At 52.9% G+C, this 16,864-nt stretch overlaps 1 protein-coding gene across 1 annotated transcript in view; it reads left to right on the top strand.

Annotated features, from left to right (window-relative positions):
• Positions 1 to 3,780: 3,780 nt before the first annotated feature.
• Positions 3,781 to 16,864, top strand: part of LMO1 (LIM domain only 1) — a 39,342-nt gene continuing 26,258 nt past the window's right edge. Inside the window, exons 1-2 of the mRNA XM_016147326.2 lie at positions 3,781 to 4,023; positions 8,569 to 8,827. Of these exons, the coding sequence (XP_016002812.1) occupies positions 8,803 to 8,827 (25 nt within the window). The 5' untranslated portion in view covers positions 3,781 to 4,023; positions 8,569 to 8,802. The remainder of the gene's footprint in view (positions 4,024 to 8,568; positions 8,828 to 16,864) is intronic.

The following is a 16,864-nucleotide window of genomic DNA, read 5'->3' as shown; positions in this document are numbered from 1 at the left end:
TAGGAGAGCAAACGTGCCTTTAGGAGACCCTCCAGGTGGGAAGTGGCAGTAGGAGCAAATCTTTGGTCTTCCTAGCTTTGACACAGCAGCGCCCTTTGCTTCTCCTGCTGAGCTCCCCTGGCACCAGGCAAAGCTGATGGTTGGGGCTGCTTCCCTAGTACTGTTCCAGCCCATTCTTGCTCACATAGTCTTTCTCTTCATGTCCGTTAGATAGCTAAGACAGGTTGGAACAATACGGGCCACACAGATGCCAAGTACCAGATCTCACACATTTACAATAATTAGCCCCAAATTCTGCTGCTCTGATTCTCCTCTTCAAGATCCTCCTCTCTATGAAGTTGAGAGACCTAAGAATGCTTACATATGTAACCCAAGTACCCTCTAGACACCACTAGATTTTGAGTTCTGGATAAAGTCATTTTTCCTCTAACGATCTTAGTGTTTGGGAGGTAGGGTTGATAGACTACCTGTAGAGATGCCCCCATATAATTAGAGGCGTTGCCAGATGCTCTAGCCATCTTGTTGTCCATTTCACGCATGTGCTGTCACCAGTGCCACCAAGATGCTGACCCCAGCCTCTTGTCCTTCTCAGTGCAGCTGGGAGATATCTTTTGCTTCTAGTGATTAGCTCTTTCAGAGAGGGATCCCATAGCAAAGCTATAGGGCCTGTAAGTGACCCAATTCCTCCTTTACATCAATGCCCTCTTCTTCTCAGAGTGCTGGTGGGAGGTGCCCCTTCAAACTTCAGGCCTTGACAATCAGTCTAGTACCCCCATGAAAATCTCCTCTCAGGAACTTCACTGTCTCTCCTCCAGCATGGCTCCTGTTGGGGACCTCAAGCCTTATAGTAGGTCTGTCCATGTCTGAATCTCAGCTGCGGATGGAATTCAGTGTCTTTCACCTGAGTTGGGGTCCCATATAAATTCAAAGATGCGGCTGGGCATCTGTTTCGGTATCCCTGACCACTCCATGATGATTAAGCTCTCTGAATTTTCTCTTTCCCTACAAAAACCAAGAAGCTGGCCTTCTAAGACCTCACACAGGCCCTTGGTGTGAGTGAGGGGAGGCTGGTACTCACCCCTCAGGCGGCCTCTCTGAGTGTGAAATCTGGCCAAGCAGAGATACCCAATTGCAGAGCCATACTAATCCATGTGGTGCCTTTGCGCGAATTAGCAAAAGGTGCCCTCTTTGGATGGGTGTAGCTCACGCTAGACACATGGGCTGGAGAGCTGAGAGAATAGATCTTTAGCCCCCTTTTGCCTCCTTGGCAAGATGCCCTAGTGTAAGAAACAGCTGGCACCAGTCGAGGCAGAGGCCATGCCTAGCTACACAGAGAACTAAACAGCATGGAGATCCAACTAGTGGGCCTCCAGAGGAAGCATGTGCCTGAGTTCTGGTCCCATGCCATCTGAGATCTTGGGAAAAAAAGACGATGCCCAAGAGTGTCTCCTGAGCCTCCATCGTTGTATCTAAATCCTTCCTCTTCCTCTGCAGTCCCTGTTTTCTCCAGTGATTCGGTGTAGGCTCTTGATACCATATCAGTCCCCCACTCCAGAGGAGAGCTAAAACCGTGCCCTCAGGGGCTGATCTTATCCCCCAGGACTCAATGGAACAATCCACACACCACTCAGCAACCAAATCTACACAGAGACACACACTTAGAGGAACATAGAGGAGCTGTTTCCTTAGAGGACTTTGAGAGGCTTTCTAAGCAGAGGGATGCCATGAGAAGAGTCACTGGAGGAGGAACCTGCAGGGTGTGTTCAATTGTAGTAATGCAGTCCAGAGGAGCAGGAGTGTAAGATTTTTGTTGATCAATAGACATCAGTTGAATTGAAGTGAAGGGTAGTGGTGTTCACAAAGCCTTCTTCAGATCTCATGAGGAGCCTAAAATGATAGGACAAGGAGCTAGGGCTTTGTCTCTGGACAATGGGGAGCCATAGAAGCTTTTGAGCAGGAGAGTAGCAAATTCAGGTCTTGGCACCAGGACAATGATTCTAGAGGATTTACCAAACCTGGGCATGGCATGGCTACATTTAGTGCTAGTGGGAGATTGAGAGCAGCAGATTTGGAAGATCGTTCTGAAGAGCTCCTCTGAACACCCCCCTTTTCTTAACTGAATTGACTACAATTCATTTAATCATTTCACAAACTTTCCAGATACTGTGTGGGTCCATATGCGAGAATGGAGAAAGGCAGGAAGAATCAGGATGAGCTCTCCCCCCTACCCCCCACCCAGCCTTCTCTCCACCCCTCAATTAGAATGCGCTTTTATAAGTGGGGGCTTAGGGACAGCATAAGGGTGATAAACTGCACCTCCCCCAGCAATTAAATTTTTTAAAAAGCTGCGATGGAAGGAGCGAATATTAGTTTCCTGATTTATAAAGCCAAATGGATTAAGCTCATTCATTGCCCGAGGAAACAAAAAGGAAATCTTCAATACCTCTGTGCACATTGAGAACAGGAACAATGCTGGTCTTTAGAAAGCAGAAACCTAATTTGGGGGAATCAATTACCCTCTGTGTCCCTGCTTCTGTGGGCTCTCTCACTCCTCCTTCTCAATAGAGATTTCCTGGGAGGTAAAATGTGGAGAAGTTGGTTAACCATAGGCACACCCTCTCTTCAGCCTTGTGGACAGGAGGCCAAGACCTGGGCATAGGGTGGATAGAGTTGGGTGGGGCGTGCCTGGGTGTCAGGCACTTGTGGAAATGTGGGGGAGAGGGTTCCAGGCATGGGAGAAAGATTTGAGATAAAAGTGGAGAGTGGGAGAAATATTGGGATGGGCAGTGAGAGGGACAAGAAAGGGGGCAATGGGAACCTGGGGTTTATAATTGGGGGGCGGAGCATAGCCTTGCCAGTGCACACACAGGTGATGGGGGTGAGGCACTGTGTTCCGGCCTGGCTGCGGCGAGGCTTACCCACCCACCGCCTCCTGATTCTCCCGGGTTCTCTTCTGCGTTCTGCACTTTCCCCGTGGGTTTGAGCATGCAGCGGGCAATGGCTGGGCAATTATGGGGGAAAAAAAGGGAGTGGGGGCTCCTGTCACAGTGCCCCTAAGTCACATTCACAAAGGCACAGACAGAAGCACTCACACAATGTCGTACATTCCTGTGCTGGGGCTCAAACCCTGGCCCACAGTCCCCAGACCCAGAGCCACACCCAGCCCGATGCACACAGACAGTCCCTCCCTCACAGTCACACGCACGGAGTACTACACTCACGACAACTGGGTTAGAGATTCAGAACTACACCCCAAAACTCCCACGATCCGCGGTCACACACATTCCGCCACCCCCAGTCTCATCTTCAGCTCACACACACAGCCCTCACTCTGGCATGCGGTCACACACACACACACACACACACACACACACACACACACAAACACACACAGTCACTCACACGCACACACTCTGGCTGTGCTTTTGTGTTTTGTCAGAATTAATGAGAAAAGTTCCCGTGCCCTGCGGGTAATTAGTGTCCTTGGAGTTAAATAAGCTAATGGCGGGCACCTCTGGCCCAAGCAATTATGTTTGTGTATTGAATAATTGATTCAAAGGGGGGAAGGGCCGCTAATCAGATCTGAGCATAATGAATTGATTTAATTAACAGGGGAATCTAAGGGGCCCTGGGAAACGCTGGCTTCACTCGGCTGCGGCGAGCGCGGCGAGCGCGGCGGGCGCGGAGAGAGGACCCGCGCGCGGCTGCGGCTCCGGCTCCGGCTGCGGCTCCGGCTCCGGCTCCGGCTCCGGCCCGGCCCGGCCCGGGCAGCGGCTGCTCACGCGGCTCGGGAGAGCCCGGCCCTGCAGACGCGCCCCCGCCCTCCCGCGCTCCCTGCCCGCGGCGATCCCGACGCGTCCGCCCGCCCCCGTCCGCGGCCGCAGCTCGTGGGGCGCGGAGCCCGCACGGCGCTGGCAGGAGCAGCGCAGGCGGGCTGCGGGGTCCGAACCGCGAGCCCTGTGAGTCCTCGGGCCGTGCTGGGCTGGAGCCTCTGACGGACCATGGTGTTGCACCAGGAGAACGGTAGGGGCCCCGGGACGCGCGGGGCGTGGGGTACGGGGAGGGGAGGCGGCGGCAGGGCCCTGCCGCGGCCACCCCTCTTATAGCGGCAGCGCCCCCCGCGCGGCCCCGGTGCCTGCGGCCGCCGAGAGGCTTCCCGGAAGCACGGGGGCTGGATGCGTGCGCGGGTGTGTGTGTGTGTGTGTGTGTGTGTGTGTGTGTGTGTGTGTGTGTGTGTGTGTGTGTGTGTGTGTGTGTGTGTGTGTGTGTGGCGGGGGTGCGAGGCTCAGCCCCCGAGGTTTCTCAGAGGGATTAGGAAGTCCCACGGGCCACCTCGAGCCCGCTAGCCCCGCACGCTGCGACCGGGAACTTTCTCACTGGCTCTTGCCGCCTTTCGCCGCGGGCTTCCTCACAGTGCCTACTGCCCCCAACTCCCCAGACTCCCTGGGTGTCTGCATGTCCCCCCTTCTGCTCCCCGCTGCGAAACAGCAACCCTAGGGGTATGCCCAGAGGACCTGGGGGTGGGGCTGCAGTCAAACCAGCACGGTACTGGGGTCCCTTAGATATGGAACTTCATTGCTACAGGATGGGGTGGCATTGCTTCACTCTGGCAAGGCTGGGGAGGTCATCAATTCCCCCAGCCAAGCCTATTGGGAGGTGTCTGTCCCGAGGTTAGGGTATGCAGGTGGGCCCTATATCCAAACATTAGAGGCTGATTTGCATTGAAGCTTCAGTAGTAATCTTGTATTCTTTTTCTTAAAGAGACCCCCACCTCTACCCCAAATTGTCTAAGTTTGGCTCTCACAAAATCTGGACCCAGCCCTGGGTCCCCCTCACACCCTTCTCATTCTGCTAGTCTCTCCAGGAGAACTCACAGCCCTGCTGGCCCATGGACCACCCCCAGGGGCTAGGGCAGTTCCTTAGTGCCAGGGAGAGAAAGCCTTGAGTCCCGAGGCTGAGAAATTTGGGGTTGGGAGGCAGCTGCTCATCTGCAGGGAAGGGTCTGGCTGCCTGACCTTTCTCTCTGGCTCCACTAGTACCTTGTTTTACTCTGCCACTACCTCTGTGGTGATCAACTGTCCAGGTATGTTCAGGGCGTTCCTGGTTTTAACACTGAAAGTCCTGCATCCTGGGAAAATGCTCAGTTCCAGGCAAAACCGAACAGTTGGTTAACATACAGCCACAACCTTCTCAGAGCCACTGGGCAGGGAGTGGGTTGGACTTCAACAGGGTAGTGGGAGAGGCTTGTTTTCTAGGCTTGTTTTCTGGGGTGCAGATTTGGCCTAGGCCTCCACAAAGCCTAATTAATTATATAACTGCAGCACCTAGAAGGCCTGTCTAGGCTTTCTAGAAAACAAAAGAAGAAAAGTGTGCCAACTGCACTTCTCCACTCCAGCTGGTTGCAAATTCCTGTGCAAGGCTTGCTTTTGTGTGAGTATAGGGCAGGGCAGGGCAGGGCAGGGCAGGGCGTCTGAATTTGGCCAGCAAGCATCCTGATGGTACTATAAAGTCTGTAGGTTCATTCCGTTCTGTCAGGTGCAGTGGCCATAGGGAAGGGGCCCTTGTCACTTTGAATACCTCTTTGAGCATGACCTGTGAGACCAACTAGTAACCTCATCTTGGTGACAAGTGTACCATGTTGGGAGCAGGGTCCTCAGGCAGAGGCACATTAGATAGCTTCCACTGAAGAGTTCTGGAATATCTGGTCTGCCCAGGCCCTCAGGCACCAGGTCTTTCCCACTGCTTTACAAAACCAGTGCAGGGAACTTTCCTGCCAGGTGCAGTGACAAACTGCTAGGGCCTTCTAAAAACTTTAAGGCAGACAGTAGCACCCTCTTTCTCCTTAATGTAACCTTGGGGGCTGATCAAGTGGCCTCCCTCTGCTGTCCCCAGAGGCATTTCAAGGGCATTTTGGAGCACTCTTGGCAGTGTTTAAGTGAGAGTATGTGCTCATCACCTGTGGAATGTGTCAGGTGCAAGCTACCTCCCCCAGCCCCAGGGGATCTGAGCATTCCACCCTGGTGTTATGGGCGTGCCCCTGGACCTGGAGGCAGCTTGGTTGGGGGTGAGAATGGGCATGAGAGTTACCTGCCTGCCCAGCAATTACCCATGAGGTGAGAGGGAGGCCACTGATGAGTGAGGCTCATGTCTGGCTCTGTTAACCCAGCAGGACCCTTCCTGGCTGGGAGCTCCAGTCACCCAAACCCTCCAAGGCTTGCTGGGTAGCTCTGTAAACCAGAAGGCCTCTGTGGAGGCCCTTGTGCATATTAGTGTGGAAGCTCAATACTCATGCCTGGGGGTCCAGAGAAAGCTACCTGTGGGCACAAGCAGCCTTTCACACTTAACACCAGTCCCCTGCTGACATACCCAGTCTGCTTTAGCAGCCCATTGCTCAGCACCCCAGGCCTGCTCCGGTCCCTAGTTTGGGGCATAGGGCCCCTGACTCCCCAGAGGGATGTTTGCTGTGTGGCTGCCAATTGGGTACCTTGGAGGCTGCAGAAACTGGTGTTGGGACAGAGTCCCAAGCACAACACTTGGACAAGAGAGTGGGACAGTGGCCCCAGCTAGTCGAGTCCTGGTTTGTGGGTCAGGGCCAGCCCCTGAAAGTGAGAAGCAACCCTGGAAGTCAGGAGTAAAGCTGTAGCTGTTGTGGGGTGAATACCTCCAGGTCATACTGCAGTGTCTACAGCAAGAAACTGCCCCTTGCCAGCCCATCGGGCCCATTGCTTATTACAGTGGCCCCCAGCTCAGGCCGGAGTGAGGGGCTGACACTAAATGAGCCAGTGGCAGCAGTGCCACAGCCTCCCTCAGACCCTCAGGGTACATACAGCTCCAGCAGCAGTGGCAAAGGAGAGATCAAGCTCACAATCCTAAGGGACGGTCAGGCTGTGCAAAATGATATATTTAACATCAAATATACTCGAGGACTATTAGGATTAAGTATTCAAGATGAAGGGGAGAGTGAAACCCTCTGAGCTGTGGATGAGACATCTCATTAGAAGCAGCCTCTCTCCTATTTTCTCGAAGCCTGACTTCCCTGCCTAGGATAGAGAAAGACAGGCTACAGCACCACTCCAGCTCCCCTATTCCCCACCCCTGTCAGGTACCCTGCATTGGACCTCCCAGAACTTGAGGGGCATGGCCTGGCCTCTAGGCCTCCTTTGTACCCAATAAACCCCCTCATTGCCCCTGGTGCCACAGTTTACAAAGCATTCACATACATTATCTCATCTAATCTCCACAGCAACTTTGGAGATAGATGAGCAGGTCTTCCACTTCACCAACAGCAAAACTGAGGCCCAGAGGACCATCATTGGCAATAGGCAGAGATGAAATGAAATCCAAACTGGCAGCCCTTTGCCCCTCCAGGGACCTCTGCTTCCTTCTCCTTGCTTTGGTCTAATCCTCAGAAGTGACTGCTGGAACTGAGCCTTTGACACATCTGTCTGGAGGACTCCTTGGGCTGGACAAAAGCCACTAAGATTTCCAACCCATCCCAGAACTCTGTACTGTCAAAAAAAAAAAAAAAAAAAAAAAAAAGAAGAAGAAGAAGAAGAAAAAGAAAAAAAAAGAAAGAAAAAGAAAGCAAGCTCTTGATTATTAAAAGTGGCCTTCCTGGAGTAGGCATCCTGGCCACCAGCCCCAGGGCTCTGGGGAGAAGCAGGATTCAGGAGGGGAGAAGCAGGATTCAGGAGGAGAGGAGCTGGACACTGCCTCTCTTCCCGCCTTCTGAATTACAGAGCAAAAATTGTCAAGTCTGTAATTGCAAGAATCTTTGCTTTGTTCACTGAGCCTTAGAACTTGGCGCATAATACATGCTCAATAAATAATTGTAGAATGAGGAATGAGAAGCCCATGCTGTGATTGCTCGTAGAGAAATTGAGACAGGATTCCGCTCTCTGTGGAATTAGGATGCTCTTGGAAGAATGCGGGGGTAAGAGAGGTCCTGTGAGTTTCACAGTGGGCGTTTGTGCCCTGCGGAGGGTCGACTTTGCCACACAATCCTGGAAACAACCAGAAAGGCCAGGGACAGAGCAGGTAGGAAGGAAGGTTATGAGGTCAGAGAAAGAAGGCTGAAAAGGTGCGTGCGACAGACCAGTGGTCCACCAGACAAGTTCCGGGGATGCGGACCCTGGGTCCTGATCAGAGGCACGCGCCAGCGTGGGGCAGAGAGGCCTCCAGGTGGCGCTGCGGAGCCGGGCAGCCGCGCGTCTCCACTCCCCATTAACCCGGGAGGGAGGGGGGCCTCGGGAAATGTGTGCATTTATTCAGTAGCAGGAGTGCAAACCTCATACATTGAGGGAGAAAGGCAGCGGGAGACGGCCGCCAAGATTCCCCCATCTTTTTGAATATAATTTTAGATTGAGATTCAGATTAAATCCGAGGTGAAAACACTTTATGAGGCTGAAAGCTGTGTCGTTGCCAGAGCCAGGGTTATGAGCTATCAAATGCAATTACATTAAGACAGATTATACTGGGCAAATTGAGCCATTTAGAAGGTGAGAATCAAAGAAACGGCTCTGATCCTCTCTTCCCCTTTCTCTCTCCCTCACCCTCTCTAAATTGCAGTTCGTAGTTCTTTGCAATTCTGAGGCACAAAAGTAGGTGAGTCTGCTTTTGTATCTGCGAAGTGCTTCACTCCTGAATGTAATTCTAGCTGAGTGCAATCTAGGTTAAGAGCCGGACAAGCGGGTAATTAGAGCCCGTTTGCTGCCCGAGGACCGGCTGCCCCGCCGAAGCGCTCCCAGAGTCGGCGCCCTTCTCCCGGCCGAGCCGAGCTGCGCTGGACACGGAGCGCCCGAGATGATGGTGCTGGACAAGGAGGACGGTAGGTGGCGGGCGGGGGTCCCGACGCCCCGCACCCCCTGACCGCCGACGCGCGGGAATATACACGCCAAGACACCGGCGCACACCTGCAGGGCTGTGCTGGGATTGCCAGGGGCGCGATAGGCGAGGGGTTTGGGTCGGGGGCGGAGGGAGGTCTGGGGCCTGAGGGAGGTGCGGGCAGGGCCGAGTGGGACTGGGGCTAGGGGGAGGTGAGTGAGCCCCCGACCGCGCATCGCCCCAGCCCGGGCGCCGGCCAGGGGATGCTGCGCGGGCCGCAGGGAGGCTCTGGCTCCCCCACGGTCTCCGCGCAAAGCGGTTCGCGCAGAGCGTTTCGTCTTTGCGGCTGCTCTTCTCACCGCAGCCATCACCCTCGCGCCGCCGCGTAACCCGAGAGGCGCTGAGCGCTGGGCAAATCAATGGCTTCAGGGGAATCGGACGCCAGGGCTTGCGGCGAGCCGCGCGCAGAAAGACGACGCCCGCCCCGGGGTGCCCGGCCGGCGAAGGAAAGGCTGTCTGGACCCTCAGGGAGATAGCTGCCTGCTTATGTGACTCGGTGAGAACGGGAGATGCCTCCTGTGCTTGGCCCACTGTCTCCCGGTCTTCCGAGCGCAGAGGCAGGAGTTTGGCCGAAAGGAAGAAAGTGTCCCACTACAGTGGCACTCAGGCAGGAGCTGCCCGCGACAGTGGCATGCACCTACGGTGGTCAGGACCCTCGGGGTTCGCCTCAGAGGTCGGAATAAAAGGGCCCATTTGCTGGAGGCCACTAGCAGGTGGTCCCACATACCTCAAAGCCTTCCTGATTGGAAACTCCCTGCAGTAAGTGTCCTGGTCTGCACAGGAGAGGTGGCAAATCAAGCCCCCTTGAGTGTAAAATCAAGTGGGTACCCTGTGACCCCAGAGTCAGAAGACTGGCCATTCGCTGGCAATTCCAGTCTCTCCTGCCCTGAAGGTGAGGGTTGTAGCGAGATGTGTATGTAATTGCTGGTGCCCACACTGCGACTCGCCTTCTACTGGTAAACTGAGAAGGTGGGTTTTCTGAGTCAGCGGGAATCCTCTTAGAGCTACTGTGGTGGCTGTCCTCCAACCTTCCAGTAGTCACCGCTGGGCCTGTGCCCTCTGCCCACCAGGCCAGTGGTGCTATTGACATGGGAACTTGGTGAAATTTTGAAGTTAAGTGACTTGCTCAAGGTCGCACAGGATGTTCACTTTGCTGCTCCCACGCGTAGATGCCCCTAGTCTCCCACCACCTTCTGAGATCTCCAGCGGGGAAGGGTGTTTAAAGTGTCTGGCCTAAGGGTGGCATGTGGCTGAGCCCTGTGTCTGGAAAAGGCTGTTTCTCGGTATGTGTATAGTAAATGCTTCTAGCTAAAGGAATTCATTCTTCAGGATCTAGCTGGGGTGTGACATCCATCTCCAGTACTCTCTTCTTTCTTCAGGGACCCCTCCCCTGGAGCCCTATTCAGGCCGTCAGAGGACTGGGTTGGTGCAGTTGTATATAGAATAAAAAGGAGAAGTAGGCATCTGGGCTCAGGCCAGACAGGGAGAGAGGAGGCCTTGATTTAGTTCTTTTCATTACTAACTCCCTATGTAATCTCAGACCAGCCATGCTCATCTCTAGACTTTACTTTCTCTCTTGGTAAAATGAAGGACTTGAAGAAGCCAGAGCAGAGGGTCCTACTTTGGTGTCTGGGGATACTCTCACTAAGGGGAGCATGTGGAAATCAGAGTATGTCTTTAGTCTCAGTTTTTTGGCCCAAGCCAGAAATCCAGGAGACCCAGGCCCATACATGGGAGGCCTCAGGCAGGGGGATTGGTCTCATGCCAACAAGTCAACCTACCACTACCATCCTGGGTCTCGGAGCTTTCTGTCCAGGCCCCCTAGGAACCACAGAATGCCTCCAGCTCTGAGATACTAAAGGTTTTCAGATGAGGCCTGAGTAGGAACAGCTCTCTGGAGGCCATTTTAGCCAGTCTTTTGCTGCCAGCCTTCAGTGCACCTCAATTACCCTGGGCATATATGTTTCCCTTAGTCTCTGCCAGACATGTGTTAGAGAATGCATGATACCCCTCAGTCCCCCTTAGTCTTTTCCAATCTAAACAATACGGTGCCCACTCAGGTTGACGCCTCCGAACTCGGGTCTTGTTACAGAATAAGGAAGGCAGACACCTGGAGCCCTGAGGAGCCACTGGATTCTTGTCCTGCCCAGCCCAGAACTGTCTTCCAAAAGTAACCTTTCTACTTATAAATCCACCTTCTACTCCCCATTAGAGTCTGGCTTTTCCTGGTTTCAGGAAACATTACAGTTGGCACCTTTAATTGGGGGAGGGAGAAAGGCTCTGGATCCACTCACCTGCCCCTCCAAACCCGCTGCCTAATTTCTTCTTAGCCCATATACCCTCCCCACGGGTGGGGCTTTCTGTGCTGGGTGGCAGTGTTGGCCCCTGGGCCCCCAAGGAGTGTGTTCCTCAAGGCTGAGGCCCTGCACCCTTTGTCTGGCTGCAGCAGGGACTCGGGCTCTTATTAACCACCCCCAATGCCTTTTCTCCACCTGACAGCATCTTGTCGGAAGAGGCCAGGGCTCCTCTGGTTGAAGTCGGGTCTGCCAGCTGCCGCGGACCAAAGCTCTTGCTCTGCTGGGCTGCTGGGCTTTCATGTTGCACTTCTGAAAGATAATAAAATATCAATCGCTTTGCCGTAGCAACGGGTTTAAGAGACTTTCTGAAGTATTGAATCGTCAGAAAAAAATTTTTTTTGCTTTTAAGCACAGTGCATTATTAATAAAGTAATCCATTAGGTCGAGCAGCAAAGGGCCACCACAGAGAGGAAAGATCTGTTTTGCAAACGGTTAAACTTCGGGTTTTAAGATTAATTGCTTTCATTTGGATGCTTGCTCTTGGCCTAGCATTTCTACTTTACTGGAACTCAGGGTCCAGGCTTTCTAAATGCCATTGGGCCTGCCTGTCAGCAAAGGGAGCCCAGCTCCAACTTTCACGGAGAAACAGCCTTTCTTCCCCTGGTACCTGCGCTTGCACTGGCCCTAGACTGTGGGCTTTCCGCGGAGGCTGGCGGCGACAGGAGAGCAAAGGGAGCTACTTCCCTGAGCCCTGGGAGGCAAATAGCCCTTAGGCTGTTGGAGAAGAGGCCTTTGAGTAGAGGCAGGCAGGAGAGGGTCCAAGTGACCTCAGGGGCAGTGAGAGCCATGAACTGTGGGGGACTGGACAGGCGAGGATGCTGAGACATACCCTTGAGGGTGCTGTGGTGTCCCCAGGTGCGTGCTGAAGAAGGGTGGGCCTGGGTGTAAGCTGCCACCGCAAAGCCCAGCAGGAATCCTGGGGTAACCACAGGAAGCAGCAGGCAGGTTGTGGAACTAAACACCAGACGTGATTCTTAGAGCATTTTTAATAAGTAAAAATGCCTAGGGAGAGTGGAGCTGGCCCGAGGAGGCCCAGACAGCATGTCTTCAATTGTTAATGACTGCTGTGAGCACGGTCTCCACAGCTGACTCTCAGTTCATCCTCCAGGGCAGGCTTTTGGCTATGCTTGGGTGCTGACCAGCAGGACCAACTGGGATATCCCATTATCCTCTGGACCACAGAGGATCCTGGGGGCCTCTCTTGGCAGAGCGTGGCTAGGACCTCCCCAGACCTGGAGTGGAGGCAGGGAGTGAACCCTGATGCTGTTCCATGGCAGAGACCCAGCCCGTGGGCAGGAAAGTGGAGGCCAGTGGGCACTGCTGCCTGCTAAGGCCGGGGAAAGGCCTTGTGAGACTGGCAGAGGGGCTAGGCCTGGCAGTCACCCTTTGCCTAGAAGAGGAGGGTCTCTATCTGAACCTACCATGCCAGCCCCAGCCACCTCTTCACTGCTGGGAACACGGCGTCACAAATTTTGAGCAGCACATACAGCTGCTTCCCCTTCCTACCCAAACTCAGGCAGAGAATCTGTAAATGTGGGTCTCCCCCACCCCTCCTGGAGCCTTGGGTTAAGAAGCAGGTGCTTCTCTCTGGTCCCTGCTCTTCCATTCATTTGCCCACATGGAACATTAAGGGGGGACAAGGAAACAACATAAATTGGTCTGTCGTTCAGAATCCATGTCTCACTAATGTACCCAGATTAACTCAACTGTAAATTGTCTCCTTGGATGGCGGTGTCTTGCTAAAAGTTTCCCATATGATTCATGATTTGGATTGCTTTTAACGGCTATTGGCTAAGCAAGCTGGTGACTGTACAAGGTGATGCAATTGGCATTAGTGAGGGGAGGCACGGGAGCGTGTAATGCAGTCAATACTGCATTAACTACTGATGCCCAATTACAGGGAGTAGGAGAGAGCCTTTCAGGAGCATTAGGACTGGGGGAAGCTGAGATCACTGGCCGCTGCTCGCCTAAAAGCTTCACCCTTTGCATGCTGGGTCAGGCTCGGTGCTGGCTTGGCCACTCATTTGGCTTCTGTGGCTTCAAGAGCTGCCTTTCTCTTTTGCTCTCTCTCTTTCTCTCTCTCTCTGAACATGTCCCACAAAGGTGCTCTTAGCACATGGAGAGTGAGTGCATTTTCCTAGAGTAAGGGCTGCTTCCCATCCTTCAGAGACTTGTTTCCCCGCCCCAGCCTGTGTCCCAGAGTAGACCAGGCGGCTGCCCCACCTGCTTCCATTTAAGGAGCCTCTCAGCAGGCCCCATGTGTGAGCAGAACCAAGAGAAGGTCTATTTTGGTCTCTCTCCCTTGGAACAGATGGATGATTTCCAGCCAGCATTGGCGGCCGACCCTCCGTGGTCATGGGCGAAGGAGACATGAGGTTCGGGCTTGACACAACTGGGGCGCAAGGCTGCTGGGGTTGGGAAGTGGCGCTGGGCCTTCTTTGAGCAGAAGGCAGAGGTGTGGTGCTGTAGCTAGGAGTGGCTGTTGGAGAAGAGCCCCAAGCCACGCTGGGGTCCTGAGCAGATATGGGTCCCTTCAGAGCTATGTTCCATCCAGGACAGAGCTGCCCCCAAATAGCCAGGAGAGCATGGATGATTGTTCAGATCTATCTTTGGGGCTAGAGGGCCTCCCAGGAACTTCTGTTCAGGGGCATTAGGAAGATTGGAAGGATCTAGGGAAGAAGGTAGAGAAAGGGGCGTGGGTACCCCAATGTGCCAGGTACTGTTAGACTGGCTGCCACCTCTACCATCCTGCTAAACTGTGCAGGTCAATATGTCCACTGTGGTTTTTGCTCCATACCTACCCAACATTGAGGTTACTTTGCCTCTATACCTTTTCATTTCTACAATGAGAACATATCTAACGGGCTAGATTGTTATCAGGATTAAGTGAGATAATGTCCATGTACACATTTGATAAAGCAGGAAGCCTCATACCTGTGTGAGGTGACATCTCTGCACTGCTACGATGTGATCTGAAATTGTCTTATGTCCACTTTGGTGCCATGTTCACTTTTGGTCACTGAATCACACCTTCCGCCTTGCTGTTCATTTATCATGGCCACCAATCACTGCTATTCGGGAGGCAGGCTGGCTTCACTACTCTCCACTGTCCAAATTTCCAAGGTGATTAGCATTGTGGGAAAAAGCCTCCAGGATCACTCTTTTCAAGACCCTTCATTTTTAGGGGAAAGTCGAGGCACAAAGTGGGCAAAAGAGTTGCCCAGAATTATGTAGGGAGTTATAGTCCAGCATTTCAGCATCTTTCTGGGTTCCATGCCCACCTTCCATGCCCTCTGCCCTGTCCCCAAGGCATGACGAGTGTGGGTGGTAGAAAACTCCAATAAGGAAGAACATTAGCTGGACTGTTGCCATGTGCCTGGATGTCCCAGTCATGGCCCTAGTTGCCTACTGACAGCCCAGTGTATATGGTTCAGTCCTCAGATATAGGTTCTTATGGCAGGTGCTGATGGATGTTAACATGGCATGGGCCTTCATGGACCGGAGAAGCCCCAGAGGTGCATCTGGCATGTAGCGCATCCTGTCTGCCCACCTGCCAGGAGTTGAAGACACTGAGGCATGCAGGACATCCTTCCACCCTCAGGCTTAACTCCTTGAGGTGCTGCTAGAGTGAGTTTTCTTGGCAGGTCTGTACTCAAGGTAGGGCTACCAATGGAGTCAACTTGTACTGGCTTCCAAGAGCTGATTTTGCACATTTCCTCCCAGCTCTCAGTTCAGTGAAATCACATTCGTGACTTGAAAATCAGCTATAATAGAAGTATTACCACCAAGTAAATGAGCAAATATTACAAACAGGGCTGTTTCCCAGGGAGCCAGATGTTAGGTATTTATCAGCATACCACTGGATTGCATTCATCTGGGACTCTGGACCCACCTTTCTGTTCTGCCACCACCATTCTCCTATTCCACCCACCATCTTTCTCTTGGTGCTCTTACAACTAGATGACCCAACTTCTGCTCCCCTGGAATTCTGCCTGAGACCTGTCGCCATACTTAGCTATGCAGATCTAATAAATCCACTCTGGTTTTGTGTTCCATGAAGACCCAGCCTTACCCTTGCTTGTGTTTACCCCCTTGCCTGGCACACCCTTTCCCCTTTTGTAGGGTTTGCAGGAGCCCACAGGTGGCCAAAGCCTCTTATAGGCCATTCCAGCCCATGCTCAGAGTCACATCCCAACTAAGCAATAATTTTGTCTCTCATTGGATGGAGTATGTTTATTTTGTATTCTAAGGAGCCCACAGTAGCTGACACAACTGGGGCAAATTAAAAGCAGATGATGGTGAGAAGAAAAAGCAGGCTGGTCCAGGTAGCGGGGGCAGATTAGGTTTCCAGCACCTACCTCCTGCCCCTTCTTAACTGGGCTTTCTCGAGTGGCCCACTGTCTTCTGGTATAGCCTGCTGGCATGATTCAGGAGACCTTCATTATAGTCCAAGCTGACTACTGTGTGACTTCAGACAACTTACTGGGTCTCAGTGTTTACATCTCTATGATGGGAGCAACACCTACCTGGTGCCCACTGTCCGTGTACACAGGAAACCTCGTGCCTACGTGAAGTTACATTGCTCTCTGCGTGGTTACAGTATGATCTCTTTGGCTGTCAGTCTTTAGGGGTCATAAAAGCACAACTATCGTTTTACTGAACCTTTACTTAAAAGTGAGGCCCTGTGTTGTATATGTACATTAATTAGTTACTGCTGCATAACTAACCACCCCAAAACTCAGAGACTCAAAATAACAAGCAACTTCTTAGCTCTTGAATCTGTGGGTCAGCGATTTAGGCTGAGCAGTGTTTTGGGCCTCACTTATACCTGACCGATGGCTGATCAACTGGATGCAGGGGGTGACAAGACCGCACGTCCCTCATCATCAAGCAAGCTCTTCCAATTTGTTCACATGGCAGAGACAGGTCCAGGAGGGAGAGTGGATGCACAAGAGGCTTCTTGAGGCCTAGGTTTGGCTCTGGGATGTTGTCACTTTTGCCACATTCTATTAGCCAAAATAAATCACAAGGCAAACCTCAGTTCAAGACTTAGGGAGACATTCTACTCTTGAAGGGAGGAGGTGAAAAGTCACATGCAAAAGGATATGGATACCGGGAGGAGTAAAGAATTGGGGCCATTTCTGTACTCAATCCAGAAAGGTGTCTTCCATGCATGATCTCATTTAATACCCTTAACCACCTTAGGAAAAAGCTGCTATTATGATCCTCATTTTACAGGTGAGAAAACTGCTGTATAAAGAGGCTGTGTAATTGGTCGCAGGTTCCACAGCTCGCAAGTCCAGAGTTGGCCTGTGAACCCAGGCTGTCTGGCTGTAGAGTGTGCTTTCTCTGCCCTCTGCCAGCTCCCTGTTCCAGCTGGCAGACTTGGGGATGGGGGAAGACACTCAGGGAGAGTTCACAGGACAGGGGTGGAATTAGCAAGAGGACGACATGGAGGGGGCAGGGGAGGCTTGCTGTTGGGTTTGTCAGGGGCTCTGCCATCGGAGCCCTGGCCCATTCCTCCATGGGTAAGAGGAAGGGGCCTACAAGGAGGTTGGCCTCACTGTCTCCTCCAGCTTTTCCTCTCTGTCCTGCAAAGCCACTGGACAGTTGGAAGAGGTGTG

This window comes from Rousettus aegyptiacus, unplaced genomic scaffold, assembly GCF_014176215.1.
Source record: "Rousettus aegyptiacus isolate mRouAeg1 unplaced genomic scaffold, mRouAeg1.p scaffold_m13_p_5, whole genome shotgun sequence".
NCBI lineage: Eukaryota > Metazoa > Chordata > Mammalia > Chiroptera > Pteropodidae > Rousettus > Rousettus aegyptiacus.
Note: the sequence above shows the minus strand (reverse complement) of the source record. Positions and strands in the feature narration are given on the sequence as shown.